The sequence below is a fragment of the Corvus hawaiiensis genome, chromosome 11 (assembly GCF_020740725.1).
Source record: "Corvus hawaiiensis isolate bCorHaw1 chromosome 11, bCorHaw1.pri.cur, whole genome shotgun sequence".
Taxonomy (NCBI): Eukaryota; Metazoa; Chordata; class Aves; order Passeriformes; family Corvidae; genus Corvus; species Corvus hawaiiensis.
Window position 1 is genome coordinate 23,918,686 of NC_063223.1, and position 11,846 is coordinate 23,930,531.

The window sequence follows — 11,846 nt, forward strand, 5'->3', positions numbered from 1 at the left end:
TATGTGCATTAGGGGAAGTTTGTAGCTGTTTAATGCGGTGGTTTTCCAGAACAAAACCGTGTCGGTCCTGATGGGTCAGGGATGGGACACGAAGTAAGAAGGGAGAGCAAGCGGTTTTTGCTGGGTGGACAACCAGGTCTCAAATGATGAATTCCTGGGTCTCCCATGTAGCCTCGTTACCTTTCCTGCAAAGGAGGGACACCATGAACCATGCTGACAGCCAGGGAGTTCACCCCTACGGAGCTGCTGCTGCAACCCCTGGACCAACCTACATGCCCGTAAATCTTACAGCAGGTGATGGGAGGGAGAGCTCACCTGCGCTTCCACCACCAAAATCCCCCGGCAGAGGCTATGGCCACAAGAAGCAGCACTGCAATGGTGATGCTGGCAGTTGGAGCTCTGCTGCGGTTTTCTGAGACAGGGAGAGAAGAGGGCATCTGTGTGAGGATGGCAGCACCAGTCAGGAGCTGCCTATCACAGGGCCAGTGGCTGCTATCTGCAGCCTGCATCCCATCACCCATGGGTGGCACCTACCCCACGGGATGAGAAGGGCGCGGGTGCCCAGGCTCTGGTGGCGCACACGGCAGACATAGCTGTGCCCATCACGGGGGGTCACGGCCAGGACGCTGCGGAGCTGGTAGGTGAGGTCAGCATTGGGCAGGACGGCGCTGGTGTTGAGCACTGGGCCCGGAGGCACCTCCTGGCCATCCCGCAGCCACGCCACGCTGATGGGACGGGGGTAGAAGCCAGTGACGTGGCAAACGAGCAGCAGCTGGTCTAGGCTGGGGGTGCGGGCGAAGACCGTGGCCACAGGCAGCTCTGGGGAATGAGAGCAAAGGGGTGGGGCAAGCCTCGTTGTGTGGGGGGCTTTGGGGCGGCTGTTGCAGGGTCAGGGTGGTCTCACCTTGTCTCTCCAGTGCTGCCCTCCCATACCGCTTCAGGGAGAGGACGTTGCTCTGGCAGATCTTGATGGAGAGAAGGTACTCCAAGAGCACTGTGACGGACTTCTGCCTGTTGAGGCTCTTGCTGACCAGCTCTGCCAGCTGGAATGGCTGCCGGGCCTCCCAGCGCTGTTTATCTACCTCAAAAGCTACGAGGTCTCTGCCATCCCAGCCGATATCCAGGAAGCCCCGGCTTGTCCTGTTGGGGTACAGCGCACAGCCTGCACGTAACTGGACCACCAATGGGTCTGCCAAGGGCAAAGCCAGTGGAGAGGTCTCATGAGCGTGTGAAACATGGGAGGCATGAGGTGGCATGTGGCTGAGGGCACATACAGGGGTGCAGCGGAGAGCGGGGTGCAGTGGGCAGCAGGGCATAAGGCCATGCTTCAGGAGACCCTGGACACCCTGCAAGCCCTCAGGCCCCTTGGAAGAATGGAGTGGATACCAGTGTGGAGTGCTTGCTTAGAAAGAATTCTGTTCCCCAAAATACTTGCCCCCAGTTTTCTCTTTCATGATCTTTGCTGTGTCAATCCTGCAGCTCCAGTAAATTTGGCGGCAGCTCCCTGACATGCAGAGGGGTTCCCTGTGCCAGATGGCAGAAGCCCCAAGGGGTATTTTTGGTCTGCTGCCCTACCCACTCCTGCCAGTTCCAGCAGCTGCAGTGTTTCAGGAGCTGTTGCACCCTGTGAGACACCGTGCAAATGCCATCCTGATGGGGAGGAGGCCACAGACGGAACCTGGGGAGAAGGACTAGGGCTCTGGCAGGGCTCGTTCCCATACTCACAGTGCTGTTTGGTCTGCTGAACTGTGTCGTGCACAAATCGGATCATATTGCGCAGAGCGACTCTATACTGGGACAATATCTTTTCCCCGTCACCCTCAGTTGCAGCCTGGCTGGCCCAGGACCAGTAGAAGTGGATGCTCCAGTTGGCAGGATCCAGTGCAAAGATGGGTATGTCCTCTACGACTGCCACGCATGACACCTCAGCAGAGCTGATGTTGGCAAAGAAGCTAGTCAGGAGGTACTGGATAACCTGTGGCTCTGCTAGGAGAAAGGATGGAGATGGGAAAGGGTGCAGGAAGGAGATGTGTGGAGGTGCTAAAGGGAAAACGGGGGAAGTGGAAGTGCTGGAGGCGGAACAGGGGATTCAGACTAGATAATAAGAAAGATCTTTTTTAGTGCGAGGGGTAGTGAGACACTGGCACGTTACCCAGACATATGGTGGATGCCCCATCCCTGGAAACATTCAAGGCCAGGTTGTTCGGGGCTCTGAGCAGGGAAGGTGCCCGCGCCCATGGCAGAGGGGTTGGACTGAATAGCCTTTAAAGGTCCTTTTCACTCCAAATCATTCTGCACTTCTATGATCATTTTCATAGGATCATATGAGCTTTTCATTCTGCTCAGGGTCGCCTTCCTGTCTGAACTTCCTCTGACTTCACTGCTCTTTTTCCTTCTCTATTTTACTTTCAACAAAGTGGTTGTTTCCTGCAGAGGATTTTAGGCATTTTGTCCCCTCCCCTCCATGCCTCCCTCCTGGCCAGTGCTGCTCTCTGACTGTGCAGAGCAGATGAAGGGGCACCTCGCTGCTCATTTGGGGTGATGTTTCCCCCCAGGACAAGCACCTGTGCCAGGACCTGTATCTGCCAAAGACCTGCACATAGTGCAGAGGATATAGAGGATGGTTGGAAGGAAAGGGTATCTTGTCCAGGTTTGGGGCTCCCTGATAGAGCCAGGACATCAGCCCAGAGATCAATCCGGCGTTTCCGTGTCTGATGCTGCCTGCCCTGGAAGCATAAGGTCTCACGGGGTTGTGGTAAAACACTCTGTGTGACAGCAGTGCCCAAAACAGCCTCTTGCAGGTGCAGCTCCCTAACGAACGAGGGGCTGCCGGAAGGGGCCCTCAGCACCACGTGGAGCTGAGACCTGCCTGGCACCCATGGGCTCCCTGCAGGGGGAGGACATCTTGGGGGGCAACTCAACACCCAAGGCCCGGCTGGGGACCACTCTTGTCTCATCTGCTTGTGATCCAAGGCCCTGTGTTGGAGCTGGTGGGGCAGAAGTCTTGAGCTGGAGGCAGGAAGAGAGAGGGTGGGCAAGGACAAACATGTTCGGGTGGTGCACAGTAGGAGGTGGCCCTCCAATGCTGGGGATCATCTGTCCCCCCCATACGGCACAGTGGCCTGGCCATGCCTCCCCTGAGGAGAATTTGTGGGGTCCTCTGACAGGGTGTTGAGGGGGGGGTGAAAGCAGTCGAGGTGAGCCAGAGCTCCCACTTACCCTCTGGGTCTGCCCACATCCCAGGGAGGAAGATCGGGAGAAAGAGGAAGAGGAGGAGGTGAGGGGGCTGCATGGTGCATGCGGCAAGGCTGAAAAAGCAGCAGCAGTGACCGTGGGAGGAGGAAGAACCTGTGGGATCCCAAGCTTCAACCCAGCCCAGCCGTCACTGCAGTGGCTCTCCACCAATAGGAGAATGAATGTGTCAGGGAGGGGCCCAGAGGTCCCAAGCTGAAGGCTGGGGACGTGTGGGAGGGACAAAAGATGAAATAAGGTCTTGAGCATGAAGTGCCGTGACAGGCTGGGGCTGGGAAAAGCCTAGCCAGAAGGAGAAGGCAGGGAAAGAGAGTCCCAGGAAACAGCACTAGGAAAAAAGATTTTCAAGGATCTAAGCTGGGTTCTCCTGACTCCCCCTCCCCACAAATTTTACATTGTCCTATCCCTGTTCTTGTGGGATGCATCAGCTCCAATGCAGGTGACAATGGCTTTTGGATTTCAGACCTGACTGGAGAAAGATGGTTGCTGTCCTCTCAGCCCCCACATAGGGAGAAGGGATACTTTGGGTCACCCCCTTTCCCATTCCTGGCACCTCCAGCTCAGGCTACTCCTGCATCACTTGCCTAATTCTGGGGATGGGGCTCCCAAGGAGGAGGTGACAAGCTGTTCCACTTAGTCCCGAGCTGTAGGACACTGCTGGGGAGCCCCAACTCTGCTCTAAACACCTGGGGATGGGCCCGGCAACTCCCCTTTCCTTCCCAGCAGCTTTGGTGTGGAATCCGGTCCGCCTCCCCAAGAGTCCCCTGTGCATGGGAACAGAAATGGTGGGAGCTATCCCCCTGCTCTGTCCCCACTGGCACCAGTGTCCTGTGCTGGAGGGACAATGGGGTGACCAGAGTCAGCCTCTCCCCCACAATGTCCCTGATCGACTGCTTCTCCCCGACTCCTCTCCTCAGCATGCAGTTTCTCTTCCCCTTTTTTGGGTGGTGCCTGCACTGGGGGGGAAGGCAGAACCAAAACCACAGCCAAGGGGAAGTCTGAGGGGTGCACCTCGGTAGCATCCAAATACTGAATCTTTTCCCTTCCACGGAGCTGTCCCAGAGAGAAGTTGGGCTGCTGCGGTGGCCTGGTAGGCCCAGAAATGGCCCCAACTTCCCCAGCGGCATGACACAGGGGATGTCCGCCTATACCACAAAGTCCGCATCCCTCCCACTCGTCCTAGACCCAAAGGAGAGTGTTTGGCTGTCAGGATGGCAAAGCACAGTCACGGGGCAGCCAGGGAGGGAAGAGACAAGGAGACTTTTGTCTCTGCAGTCCTGTGAGGTGATCACTTGTCCCCATGGTCTCCCCTAAGATGACTGTTGGCCACTTCCTGCTGAGCAGCTGAGAGGCCGTTCACAGCCCTCTGTCCTGCGCAGGTGCATGTGACACTACTGGTGTCTGAGTTGCTGATGGGACAGGACCGGGCACCTGGCTTGTGCAGGTGGTCACGATGTGTTTTGCCCCCTCAGAATTTCCTCCAGATGTCTCCCACTGTTGCAGTGGATCTGCTTTAAAGTTCTGCTTTAGCCCTTGCACTTTTCTATTGAATATACTTCTCATGTTCGGAGCTTTTTTCACTTTCCTTTTTACTCACAACTTCTTCCTCCTTCGTATTGTCACTTCTCTGGTCTGAAAATGACCCAAGGGGACAGAGGGTTGTTGGTCCACACAGGCTGTTGGTCTTCACAGTCCTCTCGAGTGACCGTGGTCCTCAGAGTCACCCCCAGGTTACCACTGGTCCCCACAGTTCTCTCAGGTGACATTGGTCCTTACAGTCCTCTCAAGTGATTACTGGTCCTCACTTTCCCCCTGCCCTAGGGGACTGTAGGACTTTGAAGTGCTCATGTGGCCCCCGGTCCTCAAAGACCCCACAGGTGACATTGGTCCTTGCAATCTCCCCTGGGGTGAAGGCTGTAACCCCCTGAGCTGTGCCTGGGTGAGTTGGGGCGGGGTGGACAGCGATGCAGTGCCACTGGGTGTCACTCTGGGTGGGTGAGTGGGTGGGCAGCAGCACCCAGTGCACTGGGCTGGGATGAGGTGCCTTAAGAACCCTCTTAAAATGCCTGGGTGAGGTGTGTTATTGTAAGGTCTCTTAGGGAATGTGAGCAAACACTTGCAGACACCTCCCTGGTACCAGGTGTTTGTGGGTGTGGTACTCTAGGGTCTCTTGGGAGGTCATTCACATGAACACCTTTCCTCAACAGGTTTCCTCACTGGCTGCACCTGCTCTCCTGGTCTGCCCTGTCCCATGAGTGCTGCAGGATGTTCCACTCTGCTTGGGAGAGAAATTGCCCCATTTGCCTGTGGATGCCAAGGCTGCAGGGAGGCATGCCTGCACCTAAGAGTTTCATCTGTCTGTCCCAAGTCAGCAGGGGCTGGGAGAGGCTTGGTGTCACTCCTCTTGCAGTGAGGTCCTTGAGCCCTGTCATGTCAGCAGGTGACTCTGGCTCCCAGAGAAATGCAGTCCTGACCCCAGCTTTGTGGTTTCCAGGGTCTGGCCAGGAGAGAACAAACACCATTGGATTTGTGGTGGACATGGCAACAAGGCAGCCAGGTTTTCTGGCTTGCACACGGCTGCCAGACTTATCCTGGGAAACTTTGCAGGAAGGTGTCCAATAAAACCAAACCTTTTGAAGCTACATGTTCAAGTTGATTGGGAGCATGAACTACATGCCTTTCTGTGTGTGTGTGTGTGTGCTACCTTTGATGGGACACGGGCTTCCTTTTTCTCCTTTATTAGGAGCCTCGGGGTCACTTTACCCCCGTGTGCACAGTTGCTTATTTCTATGCAATATGTAAGAATATGTTCATATATGCACAGGCACACATGTACTGTTTTTTCCCCGTGCTTTGGTGCTTTCTGCAATTAGTGCCAATAATTCAGTGGTGTTTCAGCTTCCATACGTGGCTGATCAAAACCTCTCCAAGCCCACGCAACTGCTAAGGAAAAGCACGTGAGCTTAGTGAAAATATGAATGGTTTATTTTCATTTCATACACATCTGCAGCTCCCACACATTACACCAGAGTTTCAGTGTTACTCAGCACTTTGTAAAGCCATTTCTGGCCAGGTTCTGTTAGTCTGTATGGAACAGCTCAGTCTCAGCGCAAATATTTCTGGAATATGGTTAATAAAGGCAATTTTTAGGGAAAAAAAAATACCAGAAAGTGACAGTAGAAGGGTACAGCTTTCCACCTTCTGACAAAAGTGTTACTGAACCAGAACTGGGAGAATTTGCCATTGGGCATCGAGGTGCCCTCGAGCATCAGTGGGTGCACTGGCCAGTGCCACAAGCTAAGAGATGATCACGTGTAACAAGTGAGGAGGTCTCTGACTTGCATTTGTGTCTGTTTAGAAAATTCAAGTGAGTCAAACGCTGCCCAGGTTTCTCTTGTGCATCTCTGAATTAAGTTAGTCTTGTAATTGGCAATGCCCAGAACTTAGGTGAAGCAGAAAAAGGTAGTTCTTGTTGCTGTGAAGGCAGTGGAAGGGAATGGGGACTGTTGGCTCCCTTCTGAGCTAAGCTTCTTTGCTCAGGATGGAGTTCCTGGACTCTGATTCCTCCATCTGCTGGTGCTTTCTGAAATGAGAGGGGAGCAGCTGATGGATGCTCCATGGCAGAGACCTTGTGGGAGTGCAAGACAGCATCTGGCAGGGCCAAAGCAAGAGCTTTGCTTTTCTGCTCAGTGCAGAAATCCCCTGGGCATCTCCTCCCCTCCTTTCTCACTGCTGCTCCATGGGACAGACAGGGACTCACCTTTGTCTCCACACCCAAAGCACTGACATGGCGGCTACGGCCATGGCTGCAAGCAGCCCAGCCACGAGCCCTGTGATCAGCACCACTTCTGAGTCCCCTGGGAAACATAAGGAGAAGCTGCCATGAACTTTCTGGGGTTTGCTCCATCTTGCAGGGCAGGGTGGCTCAGGAGCCCCATGTCATTCCCCACGGGTGGCACCTACCCCACGGGATGAGAAGGGCGCGGGTGCCCAGGCTCTGGTGGCGCACACGGCAGACATAGCTGTGCCCATCACGGGGGGTCACGGCCAGGACGCTGCGGAGCTGGTAGGTGAGGTCAGCGTTGGGCAGGATGGCGCTGGTGTTGAGCACCGGGCCCGGAGGCACCTCCTGGCCATCCCGCAGCCACGCCACGCTGATGGGACGGGGGTAGAAGCCAGTGACGTGGCAAACGAGCAGCAGCTGGTCTAGGCTGGGAGTGCGGGCGAAGACCGTGGCCACAGGCAGCTCTGGGGAATGAGAGCAAAGGGGTGGGGCAAGCCAGGATGGGGCAAGCCCCGTTGGGGCACAGCTTGGCCCCAGTGTGGGGGGGCTTTGGGGCAGCTGTTGCAGGATCAGGGTGGTCTCACCTTGTCTCTCTAGAGCTGCCCTCCCATACTGCAGTAACACCTCCATGTCATCGACACAAGTCTCATTGAAGAGAATTTCCACCAGCTCACTGAAGGCAGTGTAGTTCTGGAGAGATGACTGGACATACCGTGACAAGTTGGTGTCCTGGGAGAGGGTCCAGGTGGCATTCTCTGTGTCCAACTGGAGGAAATCCTGACCATTGTAACCCACATAGGCAAAGGCCCGGGAGGTTCTGTTGGGGTAGAGCTCGCAGCCTGCCATGCACTGAACCACAAAGGGGTCTGGTGGGGCAGAGAGGAGAGAGAGGTTGCATGAGGGGCTGGGATTGCCTTCCTGCAGACATGGTCAGTGTCTCCTATACAGCAGCAGCACTATCACATCCTTCCCCACTTCCCAGCTGCTGTTCAGAAAGGGGATGCAGTGAAGACTGGGCACTCACAGGGGACGTCCCTTTGCCTGGCCCCTTCATTGACCAGATGGTTGAACTGCTGCAAGTAGATCTTAATCAGGTTCTCAATGGTGTTCCAGTCCGCTTGGGGCAGGGCTGGGCGCAGCCAGGGCTGGTAGAAGCGGATGGAGAATGTGTGTTTATCAAGAGACCCGAGTTCGATGTCTTCCAGCAGGCCCAGCCCTTCTGTGTCCACGAATGAAGTGTTTTGGAAGGTGGTGGTCTGGAGCAGCCGGATAGTGAAGGTCCCTACATGAGACAATGGTTGACAGGGAGGAGATGTGACTGGGAGAAGAGGGCTGAGCAAAGTGGAGGGGCTGAGGGATGGGTCCTTGAGGTTGCAGGGATCCATGGGCCCCCCATAAGCCCCTTACACCCTTTACAGCCCCAGTTCCCATCCCCTGCACCCACCTGGCGTGGCTACATCCCTGCTGGGGAGGAGATGTGGAGCCAGGGGACAAGTGAGGAAGCAAGTACCCAAGGTGGGTGGGGAGCAAGAAGCCTCTCCCCTATAGAGTCCCATGGAGGTAGAGGTATATGAGCCAGGGGTCCTACTTACCCTCCAGGTTTGCCCATGTCCCAGAGAGGAGGAAGAGGTGGAGGAGGAGAGAGAGAAGGCAGCAGCAAGGGGACTGCATGGTTCCAGCAGTGAGGCCCAGAGTGTGCAGCAGAGGGTGCAGCAGCAGGAAGAAGAGACTGCTGAGAGATGTGGCCTCAGATGTCTCCTCAGACTGGCTCTGCCTGGGCATCTCTGCTGGTGCTAATGGCCCTGGCAGCCAATGGGGCTGGCACTGAGGTTTAGGGGAGGGCTCTGAGGTTCCCACTTGGAGTGAGCTGGAGCATCCTGAGTATGGCTGTGAGTGCTGGGGGAATTTGATTGGGAGCAAGGTCATCCCATTGCATGCAGGAGCAGTCCCTCATTGCTGCAGCAGCACCTTGCCAATCAGGGTGATGTGGGTGAACTGAGTCTTCTTTTCTACCCCCCTTTCGGGTGGACATGTCACTTGGCCATGCGCTGCATCCATTGTCCTGATAGGAGCGTCCCTTACTCGTGCCTGGCATATCTGGCCCCGCATAGAACAGGCATTGCCACCTGCTCTGTGCTGCCAGGTGGGTTCACAACAACGTGGCTGTCTTTCCCACAGGAGGCAGGCAAACCCTATTCCCACCATGGGGCCTCACGTCTGGGCTCTCTGTGCTCCCAGGCTGTGCACTGGTCCCATGCCTCTTTGTTACCTCCCAACTGTCCCACAGCCAGGCCACTGTGATGGCAACAGTTATATAAGCCAGCGATGTGGCAAACCTGCAGGCGAGCTGGGCCATGGCCTTGGAAAGCTGTGAGGGGTGAGAGGGATGGAGAAAAGTTGATGGCAATATCCCTTGACCCCTCAGCACTGCTGGTCTGATCCTGGGGAAGGGACTTCCCAGGGTTGAGGTAATGAGCAGTTCCAGCCTGGACCACAGCTGTGGGGTCAGGGATGGCTGCAGGGACAGCTGGAGGAAGCAGTCCTCCAGGAGCTCTTCTTGGGGTGCAAGAAGCGAAGAGCAGCTATAGTGTGGTGGTCGCCGCCAAGGGGAAAGATGGGCTGCAGGGGCTGGAAAGGACCGTTTCCCATTGACAGTCATCAGACTCCTGGAGCAGTGGCACTCGGCTGGACAGGATCTTCGAACTGGGATGGGGATGAGACCCCCACCATCGGGCCCATTCCAGGGAGTTGCAGTGGATATGCAGCTTCCCCCTTTCCATGGAGCTCCATCTATGCCATGGAGCCTGGGAGCTGCCTCTCTGCTTCCCTGCACCCCACAGTGTCGGGGAGCCTGAACTCTGCCCTAAACACCCCCACAGGGGAGGGCCTGAGGATTGGCTGCAGCCTGGCAACTCCCCTTTCCTTCCCAGCAGCTTTGGTGAGGAATCCGGTCCGCCTCCCCAAGAGTCCCCTGTGCATGGGAACAGAAATGGTGGGAGCCCTGCCCCTGCTCTGTCCAAACTGGCACCAGTGTCCAGTGCTGGAGGGACGATGGGGTGACCAGAGACAGCCTCCCCCCACGATGTCCCCTATCCACTGCTCCTCCATCACCTGCAGTTTCTCTCCCCCTTTCCTGGGGGCTGCTCATGTTGAGGGCAAAGGCAGAGCTGAAACCACAGCCGAGGAGAAGTCTGAAGTGGGGTGACCCCATAACAACCAAACACAACAGGAGCAGGGGTATCCACGTTGGTATGTGACCCTTCCAAGCACAACTGGGACCAGGTGTCACTGCTCCATGTTGCCATTTTTGGTGTCTCCCTCTGTAGGGACATGGGGAAGGCCCATATGGGGCTGCTGCAGGCTGAGCTCCAGCACCCCATGGCACTGAGTCAGACATGAGGACAAAAGGACACCGAACCCCTTCCCTTCCACGGAGCTGTCCCAGAGAGAAGTCGGGCTGCTGTGGTGGCCTGGTAGGCCCAGAAATGGCCCCAACTTCCCCAGCGGCATGACACAGGGGATGTCCGCCTATACCACAAAGTCCGCATCCCTCCCACTCGTCCTAGACCCAAAGGAGAGTGTTTGGCTGTCAGGATGGCAAAGCACAGTCACGGGGCAGCCAGGGAGGGAAGAGACAAGGGGACTTTTGTCTCTGCAGTCCTGTGAGGTGATCACTTGTCCCCATGGTCTCCCCTAAGATGACTGTTGGCCACTTCCTGCTGAGCAGCTGAGAGGCCATTCACAGCCCTCTGTCCTGCGCAGGTGCATGTGACAAAACTCAAATAACAAGCAGTCCCCAGTAGGTCCAGATGAGGTGCATCAATCCACTTCTATCTACTCATATTTCATTTCTCCTTACTGGTGGAAGTAATCACTAGATACAAAATTGCTAAATCCCACAAACTCCAGGGGACCAAAGACAAACCCAAAACGGTCACTTCATTTGAAGTAGACCAATTTGGCTTTGTTCCTGCCCATTCCCAAGCTCAGCTTCCCCTCAGACTTTTCCTGCTCATTACAGCTGCAAGTCACACTCAATGCCACCAGCCAAGCACCAGGAAGTGCAGAGAACAGGGTCTGTGCACAGCAAGGCCTCTTGCTTTGCCTGTGCTCGCCCCTGGCTTCTCTGCAGGATTGCAGTCCCCTCAGGGGCAAGAGGGGGTGGTCCTGGCTGGCAGGTGATGCCCCCATCCTGCTGCTCACCCACCCCCTCAGGGGGAGAGGGCAGAGAGTCACAAAGGCAAATGTGAGAAAACACTCAGAGGTCAAGATACAGATGGTTTAACAAGGGAAAGAAACTCTCTCAGAAAACACTTCTTCACCACATCACACTGTGGCCAAGGCTGGAAGGGAACTCTGGAGACCATTGGGCCCAAGCCCTTGCCCAAGTGGAGTCACCTACAGCCAGCTGCCCAGGACCACATTCAAGTATCCCCAAGGTAGGAAAACCTCCCTGCTCAACCTCTGCCATGGCTTGGTCTCTCTCACACAGAAGAAGTGTTTCCTGATGGGGAACAGAACCTCCTGTGTCCCAGGTCAAACTTTCTGCCTCTGGGCCTGCCCTTGGGCACCAGTGCCAAGAGCCAGGCTCTGGTGTCCCAGCTCTCTCCCTCCAGGCATTTGAACATTGATAAAATGCCTCCTTGAGCCTTCTCTTCTCCAGGCTGCACATTGCCAGCTCTTGGTAAAGGTCCTTTTTTATGCTAAGATCAGGGAAGTGGGATGTCATCTTCTGACATAAGCAGTGATAAATATCAACTCAGGGATAACTGCTCTTACTTACGGCTTGTTATCAACCCTTCATCCCTTT

General features: G+C 55.7%; 1 protein-coding gene across 1 annotated transcript; it reads right to left on the reverse strand.

The window, feature by feature from the left end:
• On the reverse strand, nt 1-8,833 carry LOC125331742. The gene is made up of 11 exons (XM_048316084.1): nt 8,629-8,833; nt 8,061-8,318; nt 7,621-7,902; nt 7,216-7,500; nt 7,013-7,109; nt 3,220-3,383; nt 1,726-1,986; nt 905-1,189; nt 535-819; nt 316-412; nt 1-185 (listed from the first exon to the last, which is right to left on the reverse strand). Exons 1-11 carry the CDS (start codon nt 8,816-8,818, stop codon nt 140-142), a joined length of 2,250 nt encoding a protein of 749 aa, XP_048172041.1. The 5' UTR covers nt 8,819-8,833; the 3' UTR covers nt 1-139.
• Nucleotides 8,834-11,846: the final 3,013 nt, after the last annotated feature.